Below are 17436 nucleotides of genomic sequence, written 5' to 3'. Positions count from 1 at the left end.
GAACTGGAATTTAAACAGTATTCAGAGTTCAATTCTGAATGGTGCACATCACAACCCTACACAGGCGCAGGACATTCTTCTCAGCTACCTCCGATGACACAAAGACTACTTTGTGAGTCTGATCTGCTTCTTCTGTGTCTGGGCATAGGGCAAAAGTCATAAGTCAAGAGTAAGCATAAGGTCAACTATCCACCTGCACTACAAACCCTAGTCCTGCCATCTGGAAGGAAACACGGCTTTAATCGACTTCCAGGTCAAGGGGCCATCGTCCCATGAGAGCTTTAATGGATTCCAAGGGGTAATACTCCTCCTGCTTAACTGGAGTTGAAAAAGCGCTAATTTGACTCTTACATCCACACAAAAAGAGGAACACAGCCCATGGGAGATGCTGTTTTCCTTTTCCTGACTGCTCACGTCGCCACTTCAAATGATTTGGTTCATTTTTTTTACTGTCAGACTGTGATGGCGTAAAGCAAAAACAATGTAGTGCATACAACACATGTTCTTAACATAAAGAAAGAGAGCAGCCAAAGCACATGTTTCTAATTGTGTAAAAAGCACATGTTTCTAAAAGAAGTACAGGGAGCCAAATGATTTAAATGATAGCTTGAGTAGATATAGATAGAGAAGTGGTACAATCTTCACTGACGGATTCCTGATTTGTCAAGGCTCACGTTTTCTCCCTGTGGATGAGGCGAAAACAGGCTTGGTGGAGGCATACGGACAGTGATTGATACCATATTGAGGTTGTAATATGAATTAGTTTAACAGATTAAGATCTAACTTCTATCAACATCAGAATGTAAGACTGATAGCAACCAAGCGCTACCATCTGAAATGAAACAGCTTAAACTGACTTCCAGGTCAAGAGGCATCCTTAGATCAGAGCAACCACTGTAAACTCAGACTTCTGAAGAAACTGAGCAAAAAAATGAGACGTGACACTCACCCTGGGTCCCATGTCTCCCTGGTCACCCTGTGGAGAGAGCAACCCTTAGCACTTACTTATGAGTTTCTTTGTATCTCATTGGGTAACAGGCTCGAAATGCTTCAGTTAGAGCAATATTATCATTGTTATGCTTTGATGGCTCCAATAAATTGTACATTTATCATGCTGGAATGTGTTGTGGGGTGAGTATACCTTATCTCCTTTTGGTCCTGGCATTCCCTGGCAAAAGAAGAGAAAGATTCAAAGTGACAGATTAGAAATTGTTCTCAACAACGCAGGATATTTCCATTGCAAACCACACCACTTACACCTTCAAAAATGACTGGCAGATGTTTTAGAGGTTGAATCTGAGTGTTTGAATGAACTACTGGCTAAATGAAAAACAATAATTTATCATGAAATATGAAGAGAGGGATTTAGAAGAGTGAAGATAAAACAATGTGATGACATTCCATTCTTGATGACAGCAAATATTTCTGCATATCACTTTACATAAGAGCTTTTATTTCATGAGTGGGCAGCTGGTTTGAGGGAATGGATGATATTATTCTGGTTTTATTCTGCTCAGCGGTCCATGCAGGAAACTTTGCTTAAGACCACAAAAACAACAAGACACATTCTGATTATCACATTTTCATCATGCTCTGTGGTGTCATGATCAATATGGCTTTTCATGCGCTGTAATTTTGTGTGCTGTTTCATAAGAGCTTATTCTCAGAAGTCAGTGTAGTGTTGTCTTGGTATTGTTCAAAGTATGTTAAAAATGAGATTCTTGTCCTAAGTGCACTTAATGTTAACTTGAGCTCAAAACATGAATTTGTGGACAGTTAAAAATGGTACAGCAGGAATCTTGGGAGAGTTTTTGCCACCTTTGATCTTTTTAAAGCGGACTGGAGTTTTATCATTATATGCCAGGATATGCTGTAAAATATGGACTGGATTGGAGGTTGTTAATGTTGGACCCAACAATGATGGCACTTAATAATTCACTTGATTTCATCCTCTGATGCTATGATTGTGATGGAGAAGCTACATTAGATGATTCTGACTTCATACATGGAGAAAATTTAGATAAGGTTGAGATGTTGTACATCTCTCCTGTTATGTAAAGTGGTTTATGCAGAGACCCTCTTCTTCATGTGTGCCCAGTCAAAAACGCGCCTCTCTTTTCTTTAATCTTTAATGGTCTTTCAAGTAAACACTCGACTAAAGTGCCCTTCTGCTTTTAGCAAGAAAACATCCATCCTCTTGAGTGTGATTTTTAAACCAGTGACTCTAAACTTGGACGTAATAGGCGAAAGCTGTTGGTGTTTCACTGATGTGCTTCACCCAACTTGTGTGCAGTTCTGAGCAATTAATTGCTCCAGTGTTTACCCGTCGAATGGGTTTTAAAAGAGGCCTTTGGCCATTTCATTTCTCCCACAAAAGTGACACTGAGGCCCTACCTGGCCTCCCCCATGTAAACACATATATGAGAATAAGAGGAGGACGAGAGAACTGGGTATGACTGCACTAGCCATTCGTAAGTCAATTAAATTTGTTAAGTAAAGACCACCAGTGGGTTCTTTGTAACCACTAGTTAGTATCAAGCCAGAAAGACAGTAGGTAAGTCCTCTGTAATGTGTAGTCACAAAATATGACCTTTACTGTCCCTGATTAAAGCAGCCACTAAGCAGCCTTCAAATTTGTAAAGAGAAGTAGTGTTGAAAAGCTATGCATTTCAGTTTATCTCGTTTTGGCTGGTGTTTTTAGTAATGGTAATAAATTACATCTTTGAAATACAATATATAATCATGAAATACAATAATTAGTGTGTTTAAATATGTAATTAAATTAATTTGTATTAGAAATTAGGCCTAATAAGAAACATTGACCTATATGTCAGCTAACTCTCATTAGAGTATTAGTTGATTAATAGACTTTTAGGGTTAGGGTTACGGTTAGTAGAATAAGAGGTGAGGGTTTGTTAAATAAATTGACATGTAAAGTTACTTACAGTTAGGATGGGGGACCTTCACAATAAAGTGTTAGCAGATATTAAGCAGACTGTTTACTAATATAATACATGAGAGTTAGTTGACATGTAGGTGCAACGTTACTTATAGTCAACAGAATGTCTAAAGGGGACCATCAAAATAAAGTGTTAACTTAATTTTAAGAACTGTTTCCAAAATTAATGAGTAATAAATATTAATACAACAAACCTGATAATGAAAATTTAAATCTTTCATTAGGCTTTCATAAATTATTTTATAAGTGGGGTTACATTTCTAAGTTTAATATTCAGTAGAGCATAAAATAAAGTTTACCTTACCAGTTGGTGCAACTGGCCCCTGGAGTAACCAGAGGAATGAGATCTGAATGATGCTTTCCAACATCACACTCTTATGAATGAGGTGATGGGCTGAAGTTTACTGTGATGTACAAACCAGGAAGTGTGACTGGTTTATACCAGATGCTGCTGTGTTAGGAATCTAATAGGGATCTAATAGGGCCCGATAATGAGTTCATGTACTCATACTCGTAAAAATGCTCCGATACCAACAACCGATACCAGGCAGTGTTTGTACACTTGTGTCCAGACAAAGAAACACAACAGAGAGTATAATGGGGATAAAAAAGAAAGCTGTCTATAAAGTAAATGCATCTTATTAGTGGAATATTAAACAAAATATAGTAACACATAGCTGTGGTGTGCGAGCTGATAAGAGAAAAACGCGCAGTGGATTGAGCGCGCAGCGGCACAGACGCGAGAACTGGTCGAGCACATCCCTTTTTCACAGATGTCAGTGGAAAGTTTGTAGTTCAGTCGGAAGTCAATGGCAAAAAAAGTAAAACGAGGCATGTAGCTTTTTATTAACGTTAACTGGAGAGAGAGAGAGAGAGAGAGAGAGCACTTTTGTTGAATGCTCTTGATTGCTGATCGTTCACTCAGCACGTGTTATTTGGATTTAAACTAAAGTAAGTAAAACATGAACTGTTACCTGATTTATGTATAATGAGTGATTCCCTTCATTATTACAGGAAGTGTGCAAGTCAAGAAGTTCCATGAACGCAAACATCCAAAGCGCGCGCCCCGAAAACCAGCGTCTCAGCGTGCGAATACTGAATTGAATTGTCTTTCACGTCTCTTGCAGCAGTCTTATAAACCTGCTGCTGTGTTTTAATGTTAATCAAACAAAGGACAAATAAATTACTCACTGCTCTTGACTAAATAGGCTACCTTTTGTAACTTTACAAAAAGATCCATCTATATTTAATGTTTTCAGTAATGAATATGCAATTCTTTTTCACATTTTATTGATTACTGTAGTTTTTGTTGTAGTATCAAAATTGGAATAAAGAATTGATATTTCACTGGTGTCTAAACATTTGTACCACTGACCCCAATCATCCGCACTGAGCCCTGCTGGAGCTGCTCTAAATATGTGCTGTACTATTAAATGAAAGATACAATATGATAGAGCAATAGAATGAAGAGTGAAAGTAACAGAATATTAGCCTAGAAATCTAGACGCACCCTAGCGGCAGCAAAATGTATTTCGCAGCCAGGTGGGTCTAGCAACTCTCAATAGACCTTCTAGCTGCAAAAACCTAAATTGGGTCAGGCCAATCACGTCGTATATAGAGTAGGCGACGGCGGGCTTAACTTATGACGACAGAGTTGCGACGGCTGCCACTTGAAAACAAAGAATGACGGCTGCTGCTGGCGAACAACGGTCTTTCGAATCGGCTTTGTCCGTGACTCTGGAGGACTTGGAGTTAAGTTTTTCTTTGAGAAAAGAGCAAAGAACGGCACTTAAGTCATTCTTAAAAAAAGGAAGATGTGTTTGTCGTTTTGCCGGCCAGATATGGCAAAAGTTGAATCTATCAACTAGCTCCGCTGTTGGGAAAACGCTCTGGTTGGTTTAAGCGCTGTCCTATTGCGTGCAGAGGGAATTTGAAAGACAGCCGTTTATCCCGCCCCTCGGATTAAACCGCGTCTATGGTGAGTTTCCAGACCTAACATCTTGATGTAGGTCTGGCTTGCCAGGCTAACAGAATATTACACAAACCTGCAATAATTAAATGTTAAATAACAAAAATATACTTTATGTATTTAATCTCACTTTATTAACCAATGTCTTTGCTGCTGACCTTCGTTGATCCATTTCAACCATACTAATAAGCAAAAAAGACTTTCGATAAACATCATATTTGTGTTTCTTTTTTTCCATTTTTTCATTTGTATTGCTGAGGTAGGCGTGTTGAACTTTCTTCTCCTGCATCCTATTCTTTTTTTTTAACTGCGCCCTCTACTGTACAGGTGTGAATTTGCATTTATTTCAGTCTGAGGCTCATTCATTTCACATTTGGTGTGAAAGGATATTTACATTTGCCAAAAATAGATTTTATTTTTGTTGTTGTTGTTGTTATTAAAAAACAAGTTATTAAGCCCAGCCCAGGTGAGAAAAAAATGTAATGCTAAAGTAATGTATCGCATTACTTTCCATAAAAAGTAACTAAATAACACAATTATTTACTTTTTTAGGGAGTAACGCAATATTGTAATGCATTACTTTTAAAAGTAACATTCCACAACACTGCTGGCAACACACAATAATTCAATCACTTTTTAGACTGAAATGATAAAGAACCTAACCTGACTGCCTTTTTGTCCTGGAGGTCCCTATAAGGAGAGAAACGTTAATTTTCTGCAATATAATGAGCAGTGTATACAATACAGCAAAAAAATATACACCCCTACAAACAGTATTAGTGGAATTAAACCAATGATGTTAAAAACTGATCTGATGCAATATGATCTGGTTTAAAAAATTGTACCCTGAGAGAAGATAGTACTTACAGGCTTGCCATCCATACCCAATGGACCCTTAAAGAGACAGAGAGAGAAGAGGACATTGAGTTATTACAGTTATTTCATGGCAATCATAAACTTGTGCATTAGATTTTAATTTTCTCTTTCGTTTATTTCGTGAAATGAATGATCAAAAGGGGGCGGGGGAGGCCTAGGGCAGGGACTTTGTTTTAACAAATCGGTTGTTGAATGGATGGAGGCAGATGTTAATGTGAGCCTGCAGTTGATTCTAAGAAAGGGACGGAGTTTAAGCTGACTAAATGATCGGAGAAGTCCAGCATACATCACTGGAAGATTGAGTTTTGACATTTTGATTAAAAATTTGAATGTGGAAAGGACAATGAAATAATTAGCAAAAATATGGCTTCTTAACTTTATCTTTGGTGGAGTCTTAACTAAATATTATATAATAATTATTTGACCCCTGTTATAATTGAGTAGAGCAAGGAAAAGTTTAGTCCATCATCACTGGCTTCAGTAAGCTCAGACTAGAGGACGGGAGGTCGCTGTCCACGGCACTGAAGGTGCTGAAAGGGGTCTGTGCACAGAGCTCTTTGACCTGTGAAACATACTTAACCAAACGAAATATGAACACTTTCTGATTGAAGACCTTTAAAGCAAAAGGTCATGATAAATGTAAAACAAGCTTGGTAGCTCTAAATGCAATAGCTATTAAAAGAATGTGTCACAATGTAAAATTAGACCAAACAAACAAAAAAACAAAACAAAATATAATGATAAACAGATTTCTGATCATTCTCTCCATGTGTGTCTTTATTCAGACCAACACAGCCAGAAACCACAGACAATAGAGCTGTCTGTCTTGATCTAATAGTGTGTGCTTGTGCTTTCAGAACGGACAAGTGACAAGAGAGCATGCAGTCGGTCTATTCGGCATGAGCAAAAAGAAACGGATGACTTGTGTGCTGATGGTTCTGAGTGCAGTTGGAAATCCGGTAAGGGCCACATGTGGTGCAGTCCAGCACACGGTTCAGTTTGGAGCAGCTCTCTTGTTATGCTTGGAGAGACTTCACACAGGGCCATATTTCCCAGCTGATCTTTATGCGGAGCGGAGGCTGCCAACGCATGCAACTGATCGCATCTGGATTGCGATGGCCTGTCAGGGAGGCTTCACGCAACTAATGCCTCTTTTAAAAGCAAAACTATTGGAAAGAACAATAGTTCTCTGTTCTGTAAGATTTGTGTAGGCGTAGAGGTTGATAACTGCATTTGAGAATAACCATTGTTATATAATAATAACTTTATTCAAATCAGATTTGATGTGATTAAATTAGCTTATTTGATATTACTAAGTAAAATTCAATTGAACTAATCTTTCTGAAGTTTGAGCTTCATGTTTAATAGGTAGGTTATGCATATAGATGGATAGTAATACATTGTATATGCATACAATTCTATAGGTCCCATTATATATACCATATGAAAACCTTTGTGGAAAAAAAATATCTTGATGTATTTTGGCCCATCTAACCCCAACAAACCTGTTTTACTCAAAATGAAAGCCAAGGACAAGCTTCTTGGCGATCAAAGAAATAAGAGATCTTATCAGAAATTTTAAACCCAACCCAAATGGCATCATCAGGTTTATGAATGCGATAAATCAGATGTTTAATTTCATTTGATGAATGTTATTGACCTTTAAACTAAAAACCTTGTTTGGATATTTCTTTGCAATTTCTAATATGTCCAGCAGGTGGTGCACTACGACACTTAACACTGCCTGTAAGCTGAGGTCTGAACGAGTCCTCAAGTACTGTGTGTGCCTGTGGTTAGAGCAGATGTGATCAGTGTAAAACCAGAGTGACAATTACCGGGTAGCCATCTCGTCCTGGAGTGCCCTGTTAGGATTTATTGAAGAAAAAAACATTACAATTAAACCATTAAAAAAATCTGAATGAATAAAAAAATAAAGAAAAAAAATTGTTCACATCCCAACCCCCCAAATATGCTACAAGTAAAAAGTGCTCCATACTGCATTGTTGTTTTTAACAGTGTGTTTGCAATACATAAACACTATGTATTGCACTTATGTGACAAATAGCTCATAAAAAATGGAACGTGTTTGGGGCAACCATGCATATTTACTCTCTCTTCTCCTTTATTACTGTGGCTTTCTGCTCATGTTGAGAAATATGACGCAACCAAACCAATAAAAGATTGTTGTGCTGCTACAGTGTTAGTATGATAGGGAGGATTGCACACATACACACTTGAACATGTACTAGTGTTTGCTATGCATTCTGTGCGAAGGCACGAATAGATTTGTATCAGCTGTTGGATTTTTAAATTCACGTCTAGTTATTAGGATACAGGCGGTCAGGATGGATGCCAGACAGTGAAAAATCGATTGGGATCAATTCAGAAACTGTCTCCTGGAGCATATATCCTCCCTTCCCTCTTATCTCACCTCATTTTGCAGTCTATATCAAGGTTGCAAAGCCAACACGGATCATGCCATGCTGTATCTGCCCAACTCCAGACCAACTCACATTTGTTCTGAATTAAAGCCTCAGTGATAACGGGGTACTTACTGGAGTTCCTGAAACAGAGAAAGACAAACAGTTGTATGTAAGTCACAACTATTTGTTGCGCTGAAGATTAAGCGTCATGCAATACTGTGTGCAGGACATTAATCCTATAGTAAAAAATTATACAATGATTAATATGTTGTCTCATTTCTGTCGACATCAAGAAGTAAAACTAAGTCAATGTGAGTTGCATATCTCTTTAGATGCCAGAGTCAATGAGGTCAGTGCGCACAAACACATTTATACTGTATATCTGCACACACAGAAACCTGGTTCTGGCTCATAGCATTGATCAATCAAAGGATGGCGGCACAGATATAAATAGACCCTTGTTTCTTTTCCACTTTTGAGCAACTCCAGATTTGGCAAAAGTCTGTGTGTGATTAAAAAAAAAAGAGAATGGGTGGACAGCTCTGAGCACTGCCTATAGGAAATAAAAATTAGAAGTGCAGGGCTCAACATAAAATATTTGAATGGGCTCAAAGTTGACAAAGCTCAAAGTAGACAAATATTTGAAATATATCAAATATATATATATTATAACTATGAAACAAACAGTATAACAGGCTTATAGTGAAAAACATATTTTTGATGTTTCTAAGACCTCCAAATCATTCTCAAAATTTTGACAAAATGTCATCTATGTTAGCTTGGTAGAGAACTTTACCTCGGTGGCACATTTAAAGGGTTAGTTCACCCAAAAAAATAAATTCTGTCATAATATACTCACCCTCAAGTTGTACCAAACCTATATGAGTTGATTTTTTCTGCTTCAAACAAATATTTTGTATTCAGCAGAAGAATGAAAATCATACAGGTTTGGAACAACTTGAGGATGAGTAAATTATGACAAAATTTTCATATTTGGGGTGAACTATCCCTTTAAATCAGTCAAATTCAAAACAATAACGTTCAATACTTCATCTCAGATGAGAGTCTTTAGTTTCATAAGAGGTATAAACAATGTCTTAAATCATGCCCAGGTTTGCAAAATACCAAAGTCTGCGATATAAAGACTTCATTTTCAATATTAACTCAAGCTTTATTCAATAAATTCTTCTAAGATCCAATTTTCAGAGCAGCTCATTTTATAGCTCTGTACTCCTGCCTTATGTGAACAGTTGTCTCATTTGTGTCGAGCTTTATTTTTGCAAGGGAATTTTATGAGAAACATCTAAGACAAAGTTGACACTAAAATGAAACATAGCTGAGAACTCCATTAAGTCTTCTGAGCTGTAAAAGAATAACTGCACATAGTGGGAGGCTGCGCGTTACCAGATATTTTGCACTTAGAAGGCCAAAATGTCTACAGAAATACATGTTTAATGGCGCTCATTCGGTGCAAGTTTAACAGATTTCAACAGTCTGTGAATCTGGAGAATCCTTAATGATTTCAGGCAAGAAAAAAATCCAAAACATTCCAGTAGTGTGGGAATGATCCTGGTGTCCAAAAAAACATTCTTGTGTAATAAGAAGTTCACATTTATGTTCACATCTATGATTTTGATTTAATGGCGAATTATTTCAGCTATGCAAAATCATGCGGTATACCAGTGAAAGCTGAATCATGCTCTCAATGGAAAATGTGCAGGGGTTTGTGAATAGGTCAAGCTCCTGCAGTAACCCTTTATGAAGTGTCAAAAGCATCATAAGTAGACATCTGGGTTGCTATTTCCTCTACTGCACATCTTTCCTCACTTTTGGTCAGCACAATGAACATAATGCACAAGACAGTCATTGGCATGTCTCTGCTCTGATGCCTGAGGGATGTGATAGGGAGTGGAATGTGACACCGAATAGATCCGGAGACACAAACGGTGCTGGGAGGATCCAGATCTGCCCCGGATCAGAGAGCCAAGTAAACAAGCGATAACTCCTACAAATGGCTGTGGTGATAAGAGTGCTTTCAGTCACAAGGCCATGTGGGAGATTTGACCCGTCTCTGTCATGGTGAACAGAGGAAAGGAGATTCCCACTGTGTCAAGTTTAGGTCACCCAGAGTCCTGCGGCAAGAAAGGAGCTTTTTATGGACACCAGGCTGTGTATTTTGGAGGTTGTTAGTCCTCCCATCAGCCGCCAAAGTCATCACACTCAGAACAAAGACACAGTTAGCGCATCATCTCTGCTTTGAGATCACTTCCAGGGTCCGCATGCTGAGCATGATGTGAGGAATTTGGTCCATTAGCACTCATCTTGCATGATAATTTACTGTACAAGAACACGACAATAAAACTGAAGACGAACATATTGAGCCTGCCACCGAATGTACTGGACCACCAGAGCAGCAGCCCCACGGCAGAGAAAAACATCTCCCTTATTTACTGCCACCACCCACCCAAGAATTAATCCGAAATGGGCCGCTGCATTACGCATAAGGTTTCCAGATACAGAACAATTCACTTTATATCGCATTCAAGGGACTATAAAAGCCATTTAATTGACCAGAGCTGTCAGTAAACAGAGCTGCACAATACATTTTGCAAGTGTAAAGGAGTGTTCAAGCCAGGTTTGCAAAACAATTACATGTCCTGAATTCGATTATATGTTCATAACTCCAGGTAGGAGCAGAAAAGGACCTCCCAGAAGGAAAGAACTTCAGGAAGCCGTTTTTTTTTGGATGGCAATTTATACTTTGCTACTTCATAAAACAAGGCTGATTATTTATCTATCATAAATAAGCCCAACATAAATTCACCAAGCTAGTTGTTTAGCTTACCAAGCAGCATGATATAATAACAGTAATAATAATGAAAATAATAGACCAAAAATAGATTTGATTAACATGATACCATGTTATTTTAACCGGCCACTTTATTAGGTACAACTGTTCAACTGCTTGTTAAATATCTAATCAGCCAATCACATGGCAACTCAATGCATTTAGACATGTAGACATGGTCAAAATGGGCAAAAAAGGTGATTTAAGTGACTTTGAATGTGACATAGTTGTTGGTGCCAGATGAGCTGCTGGGATTTTCAGGCACAACCATCTCTAGGGTTTACAGAGAATGGTTAGAAAATGAGAAAATCTCCAGTGAGCGGCAGATCTGTGGGCAGAAATGCCTTGTTGATGCCAGAGGTCAGAGGAGAATGGCCAGACTGGTTCGAGCTGATAGAAATGCAACAGTAATTTAAATAACCACACGTTACAACCAAGGTCTGCAGAAGAGAATCTCTGAACACACAACATGTTGAACCTTGAAGTATATGGACTACAGCAGCAGAAGACACACCGGGTGCCACTCCTGCCAGATAAGAACAGAAAACTGAGGCTACAATTCACACGGGCTCACCAAAATTGGACAATAGAAGATTGAAAAAAAAGTTGCCTTTTCTGATGAGTCTTGACTTCTGCTGCGACATTCAGATGGTAGGGTCAGAATGGTGCTGGTGCTGTAATGTGTGGGGTGGTTTTGTTGGCACACTTTGGGCCTCTTTGTAACAACTGAGCATCGTTTAAACACCACAGCCAACTTGAGTATTGTTGCTGACCATGTCTATCCCTTTATAACCACAGTGTACCCATCTTCTGATGGCTCCTTCAGCAGGATAACGTGCCATGTCACAAAGCTCAAATCATCTCAAACTGGTTTTTTGAACATGACAATGAGTTCAATTTACTCAAATGGCCTCCACAGTCACCAGATCTCAACCCAATAGAGTATATTTGGGATGTGGTGGAACGAGATATTCACATCATTGACTTGCAGCCGACAAATCTGCAGCAACTGTGTGATGCAATCATATCAATATGGACCAAAATCTTTGAAGTGTTTCAAGCACTTTGTTGAATCTATGCCATGAAGAATTAGGGCAGTTCTGAAGGCAAAAGGAGGTCCAACCCGGTACTAGCAAGGTGTACCTAATAAAGTGGCCAGTGAGAGTATATGTGTCACTAGATGTATATTGAGTGCAGGGCTGCTCCTAAGTAGATTTACTTGATTAGTATTTTATGACTCTATTATCATGGAAAGGATATTTATACTTCCACAGTACAGAAATCTACACAAAGAGCTGCACTGAAAAATTTACTGGACCACAATTAATTTTTTATGACAGGACGAAAACTATATATTAAATGTCTATTAACAAAATACATCAGGGTCCATGGCCACTGCAAATGTGGGTAATCTTTGTACAAGTACAGGGATTATTTAAAATACTTTAGTGATTTTTTTCTTCTTCTGGGGAGTGTGGTAGAGGGTACACAGCCTTGACTGCTAATACCAAATTGGGCTGCAGGCTGACTGAAAGGCATTGATTTCTGTTGGGGTTAAGCACTACATATGCAGCTACATCATAATTATAATCATTTTTGCCTGCTGGAACATGGTGTTATCAACTTCAAAGCACTCTCAGGTTTCTGAGGTTAAGAGATCAGCAGTAAAACAAACAGCATGCTGGGAAAATGACTGATGACGAGGAGAACGTCTCTCTTCGACCCCGACTGATCAATATGATAGAAATGTCACCTAGACTACCAAAGAAAAAATATCTTTTTCAAACTGCATAATATTTACGGGCATTTACATCTGTTCAATGGTTCCTCAAAGAAACACAAATCAAACATGACATGAAGAACGAAAGGTCTGGAACACATGAGAGGATCCTGATCCTTTATCCTGGAGAACAGCTGAACATCGCTTAACATTTGTTTTTGCTGTAATTTCAGGTTAGGTTCAGGTCGTTTTTAAACTATGAGATGTGTGCAAATGTGTGTGTAATGTACAGGTACTCACCAGGGTTTCCTTTTCTTCCCCGTTTTCCTGGAGGACCTGTGAACAGAGGGTAACAAAGGGTGAAATGTGGCACTGACTGAAATGTGGCACCCAATCAAATGAGACACAATGTTTTTGTTTTGTTTGTTTTTTTGTGGGAAAGAAGAAAAATCCTGCATACATGACAATAATCACTCAAATACATGAATATAAGAACTAATGCATGTGTAAACGTAAAAAATAAGTAAGAAGTAATATGATCCTAGTGGATGAGCGCTGATCTTCCAGTTGTGCGCTACTATTCTTTGGTGAATGGTAAATGCAAGAACTGTCAATCTGAGTGATCAATCCATATCAAGCGCGCCTCCGCTGTAAAACAGTCCCCGATTTGTTGACCCTTTCTGACGGTGTCAAATGACGTTACAAAACACTGCATCATCAGATCCTGGATGTCGTACAACTTTAGCAAAGCAGCATGTAATGCCTCTTTATAGGATTATCTCAAGATCTATGCGTCGTGTTACGATACAGTACTAATTATTATTACACAGATCTCTGGAATACTTTCTGATACTTATTGGTCAGAGACCTCTAACAAGTGTGTTTATATTACTGAAATTTCAGTGAAATTGTGCATGGAAAAAAAATCCATTGTCCAATGTCAATAGTGTGGTGATGTATGAAGTACAGCTCACACAGAAGTCTGACTGGATTTTGCCCACGAAATTTACATTTACATTTAGTCATTTAGCAGACGCTTTTGTCCAAAGCGACTTACAATTTAGGACTAAATTAAGCGAGTCATCGTGAAGAGGCAAAGCCAACGCAAGAAGTGCTCAAAATACGAAGTTCAGGCATTGTTCAGAATAGCATAAGCCAGACAAGGGAGGATTAAAGGAAAAGGACGGAAAGTTTTTTTTGTTTCTTTTTTTATGAGGTTAAGTGCTCATGGAAGAGATGAGTTTTCAGTTGTCTTTTGAATGTTGTCAGGGATTCTGCATTCCGGATGAGGGTGGGGAGAGCATTCCACCGGCATGGAACCGTGAATGAGAATGTTCTGGAGAGTGATTTTGTGGCTCTCTGTGATGGTACCACGAGACGTCGCTCATTGACCGATCGTAGGCTTCTGGTAGGGATGTAGACTCGTAGGAGCGAGTGAAAGTAGGAGGGAGCAGAGCCTGTGGTAGATCTGTAAGCAAGCGTCAATGCCTTGAACTTGATGCTGCAGCATTCTGAATTATTTGTAGAGGTTTAGTTGCACATGATGGAAGTCCAGCCAGAAGAGCATTGCAGTAATCAAGCCTAGAAATGGCCAGGGCCTGGACGAGAAGTTGTGTTGCATGCTCAGTTAGGAAAGGCCTGATCTTCCTGATGTTGTGCAGTGCAAACCTGCATGATCGAACTGTCTTTGTAATTTGGTCTGTGAAGGTCAGCTGGTCATCCAATATTACTCCAAGATTTCTGACCGACCTTGGTGGGGTGATTGATGCTGAATCTAGCTGGATGGTGAAGTCGTGCTGTAGAGACGGATTGGCAGGGAGGACGAGAAGCTTAGTCTTTGCCAGGTTGAGCTGCAGGTGATGTTCCTTCATCCATGCCGAGATGTCCGCCAGACAGCTTGAGTTCCGTGGAGAAATGGAAAATGTGACTGCACCTTAAGCTGTATATGTGATGTAAACTTGTGTTCTTAACAACAGCCTGTGCAGATATCACTGATCCCCTCCCCAATGTGAGAGGAACACATCCTTTTCCACAAGCTGGGGTGATAATTTTGGTGGAAACTTCCCAAGGAGTGTCCACCCCCCAGATAAGAGAGGTGGGAAAAGTAGCTTTGCGACAGACAAGGAAAGAAAATCTTTGCAGTCCCCTTCTGCAGCACAATAGCTGCCAAAAATGACTTCACATGGGTCCAGTCAAACAAACACAATGACTTTCTCACAAAGTAGACTAACAGAAATATACAAGAGAAGAGGAGGAAGGTTGAAGTTGGCAGAAGAAGCTTGAAGTTTCTAAAGTACAACTAGACAAGCTCTAGACAATATAAATTCATAATTTAAGATACCACCACTAGAACACAATGATTAGCTAGATAATTTGCTTTGATTAATTTTGCTTTTGGAATTTGTTTTTGATTAATTTGAGATCATTTAATAATGATCTCATTGAAAAAGGTTTTTCAACGCTATTGAAAAAGTATGTTTGTGGTTTGTGCAGTACATATTGTATCACAGCTGTGAATCATGATCTCCTAAATTCAAAAACCAGCATAGAGTCCATATTTTTGGTCATTTTAGTTCTATTCCACAATTTTAGTTAAATTCTACATCTGCTGAAAAAACACATTTGCATTACCTAGTTCTGGCATGAAACTCTAGATGGTGCAGGCTGATAGGTATTTAACTCATTTGGTAGCAATCATATCGTCATCTACATAGCTGATTGGTTGCTGTTGCATCAGCAGCCAATGAGCTGCGGCTCAACATTCAAACAATTACCGGTAGTTGATGTTAGCAACCTGCAACGCGCTTCCAGAAACCCTACTCCTTCCACAGCTCCACCTGTATAGATCTATATTATGTCATGCATGTTACGTGCAGAAGCAGCAACATGTCTTGCATGCTCACAACAATGTCTGTACTTGCTCTGCTGCGTAGCAGATGTATTCTGCAAATACCAAATAGTTTAACATTTCCATATCCATTCCCATTCCCATGCCAATCTGTCCGAGAGCTGTCATGACAGAACTAAAGTAAGTCAAAAAACTTAAATCATGCTGAAAATTAAAGAATCAGTACACATCAAGATGAAACATAGTGGATCAAAATTCACCTGTGTCCATTATCCAATGTATGTGTGTGTGTGTGTGTGTGCGTGTGTGTGTGTGTGTGTGTGTGTGTTATTTCTGGCCTTTTCATAGATGCGATGTGTCTCATTTACATGTGCAGGGCTCTTCTGGGACCTTCTGGTTTCATTTTCTCCACTGGCATGTTATGCACCAAATTGATCAAGTTAGTGTTAAGTGAAGTTCAGCATTTCTCGATTTGCCAAACAACTGGGTGCAATAAACATGTTGTCCCCTAGACGATACTGTACACATTGTTCTTTTACTAAAATTTCATTATTCTAATGCACACAAGCTTTTATTTGTAAGAAAAGGACATACTTCCACCCCAAACTCTGAGGAAACTTTTGCAACAGGCCCTGTGTTAAAAGTTGAGGCATATGAGATTAATTTATCATTTATTACTTGCATAAAACTTGATTGTATTACGCTATTAAAGTCTGAAAGTTTGCAACCATGTTGCAACCATGCAAACTCGTGCTATTTATTATTTGAGGGGCTCACACAAAAATGAAAATGGTGGTTCGTGTGAAAGTTTTCATGAGCTGAATGATTGACAGACATAATGTCTGGTTTAGAATATGTGGATATCATATGGAAGACATTTTGCACACTCTGCTCTACGATCTGTAGTAATCTATACCAACACCCTTATAATGTCTTGCATAAACATTGGCTCCCCTCCACAGGGCATGAGATGGGTGTGGGAGATTTATCACAGGGAAAAGCTGGGTCGGCACTTTTAAGCTTATGCATCTTTAACTGTTGAAATTACCCTGGCCAAATATGTTTGGAGGTAGAGTTTACTTCCTGTTCTCCTAATTGAAACCACCATAATGCCTATCAACTGCATTAGCAAAACAAAGTAAAAATTTAAACATCTCAGAATAAACAATTATAGCTTACAAATTCCAATTCAATGCTGTTGAGGTAAATCATTTTCAGTATGCTCTTATCTAAAGAAGTGTGATAAAATACTTGAGAGTCAGTAAAAATCCCGAAAAGCCTCCTCACGCTTCTGTCACATAGGCAAGCTCGTGACAGGCCCCTGTATTAGCAACCAAATAGTGCTTTATCTAAACCCAGACTACATCAAGATATATGTTAGGGTTTATCTAAGCAATATCACACTAACAAGAATGGTACTGTTCTGAATTAAAACCAACAGCATGGTATATGCTTTTATATGACTGCTTTTATAAAACATTTCAATAAACAAACGAATAAATCAAGAAACTTGCATTTTATATGCAATATTGCCAGGCACTTTGTCAGTTTTGCTCTGCCAGGGATAGAAGTCCAACCAAAGCCAAAGAAGAATCAACTGTTTCCGAGCAACACGCAGTAGTGGTGTTTCATTCCTGAATGAGTCAGTGTTGTTGAACAAATCGGTTGAGTGAATGAATCAAATGCTGTGTCTGAAATCACCCCCTATACCCTTAGTGCACTATCTGAGGGGGCAGCCATTTGTATTGGTCTCCAAAACCATAGTGGACATTATCGAGTAAACTTGAGTGTTT

General features: G+C 38.8%; 1 protein-coding gene across 1 annotated transcript in view; it reads right to left on the bottom strand.

Annotated features, from left to right (window-relative positions):
• col23a1b (collagen type XXIII alpha 1 chain b) overlaps positions 1 to 17436 on the bottom strand; it is a 94227-nt gene that overhangs the window by 16199 nt on the left and 60592 nt on the right. Inside the window, 7 exon segments of the mRNA XM_084137162.1 lie at positions 950 to 976; positions 1142 to 1168; positions 5592 to 5618; positions 5796 to 5822; positions 7640 to 7666; positions 13086 to 13091; positions 13094 to 13131. Coding sequence (XP_083993288.1) covers positions 950 to 976; positions 1142 to 1168; positions 5592 to 5618; positions 5796 to 5822; positions 7640 to 7666; positions 13086 to 13091; positions 13094 to 13131 — 179 coding nt within the window.

Source organism: Abramis brama (assembly GCF_963993115.1).
Source record: "Abramis brama genome assembly, chromosome: 15".
NCBI classification, from domain to species: domain Eukaryota; kingdom Metazoa; phylum Chordata; class Actinopteri; order Cypriniformes; family Leuciscidae; genus Abramis; species Abramis brama.
This window is presented reverse-complemented; position numbering and strand designations above follow the sequence as displayed.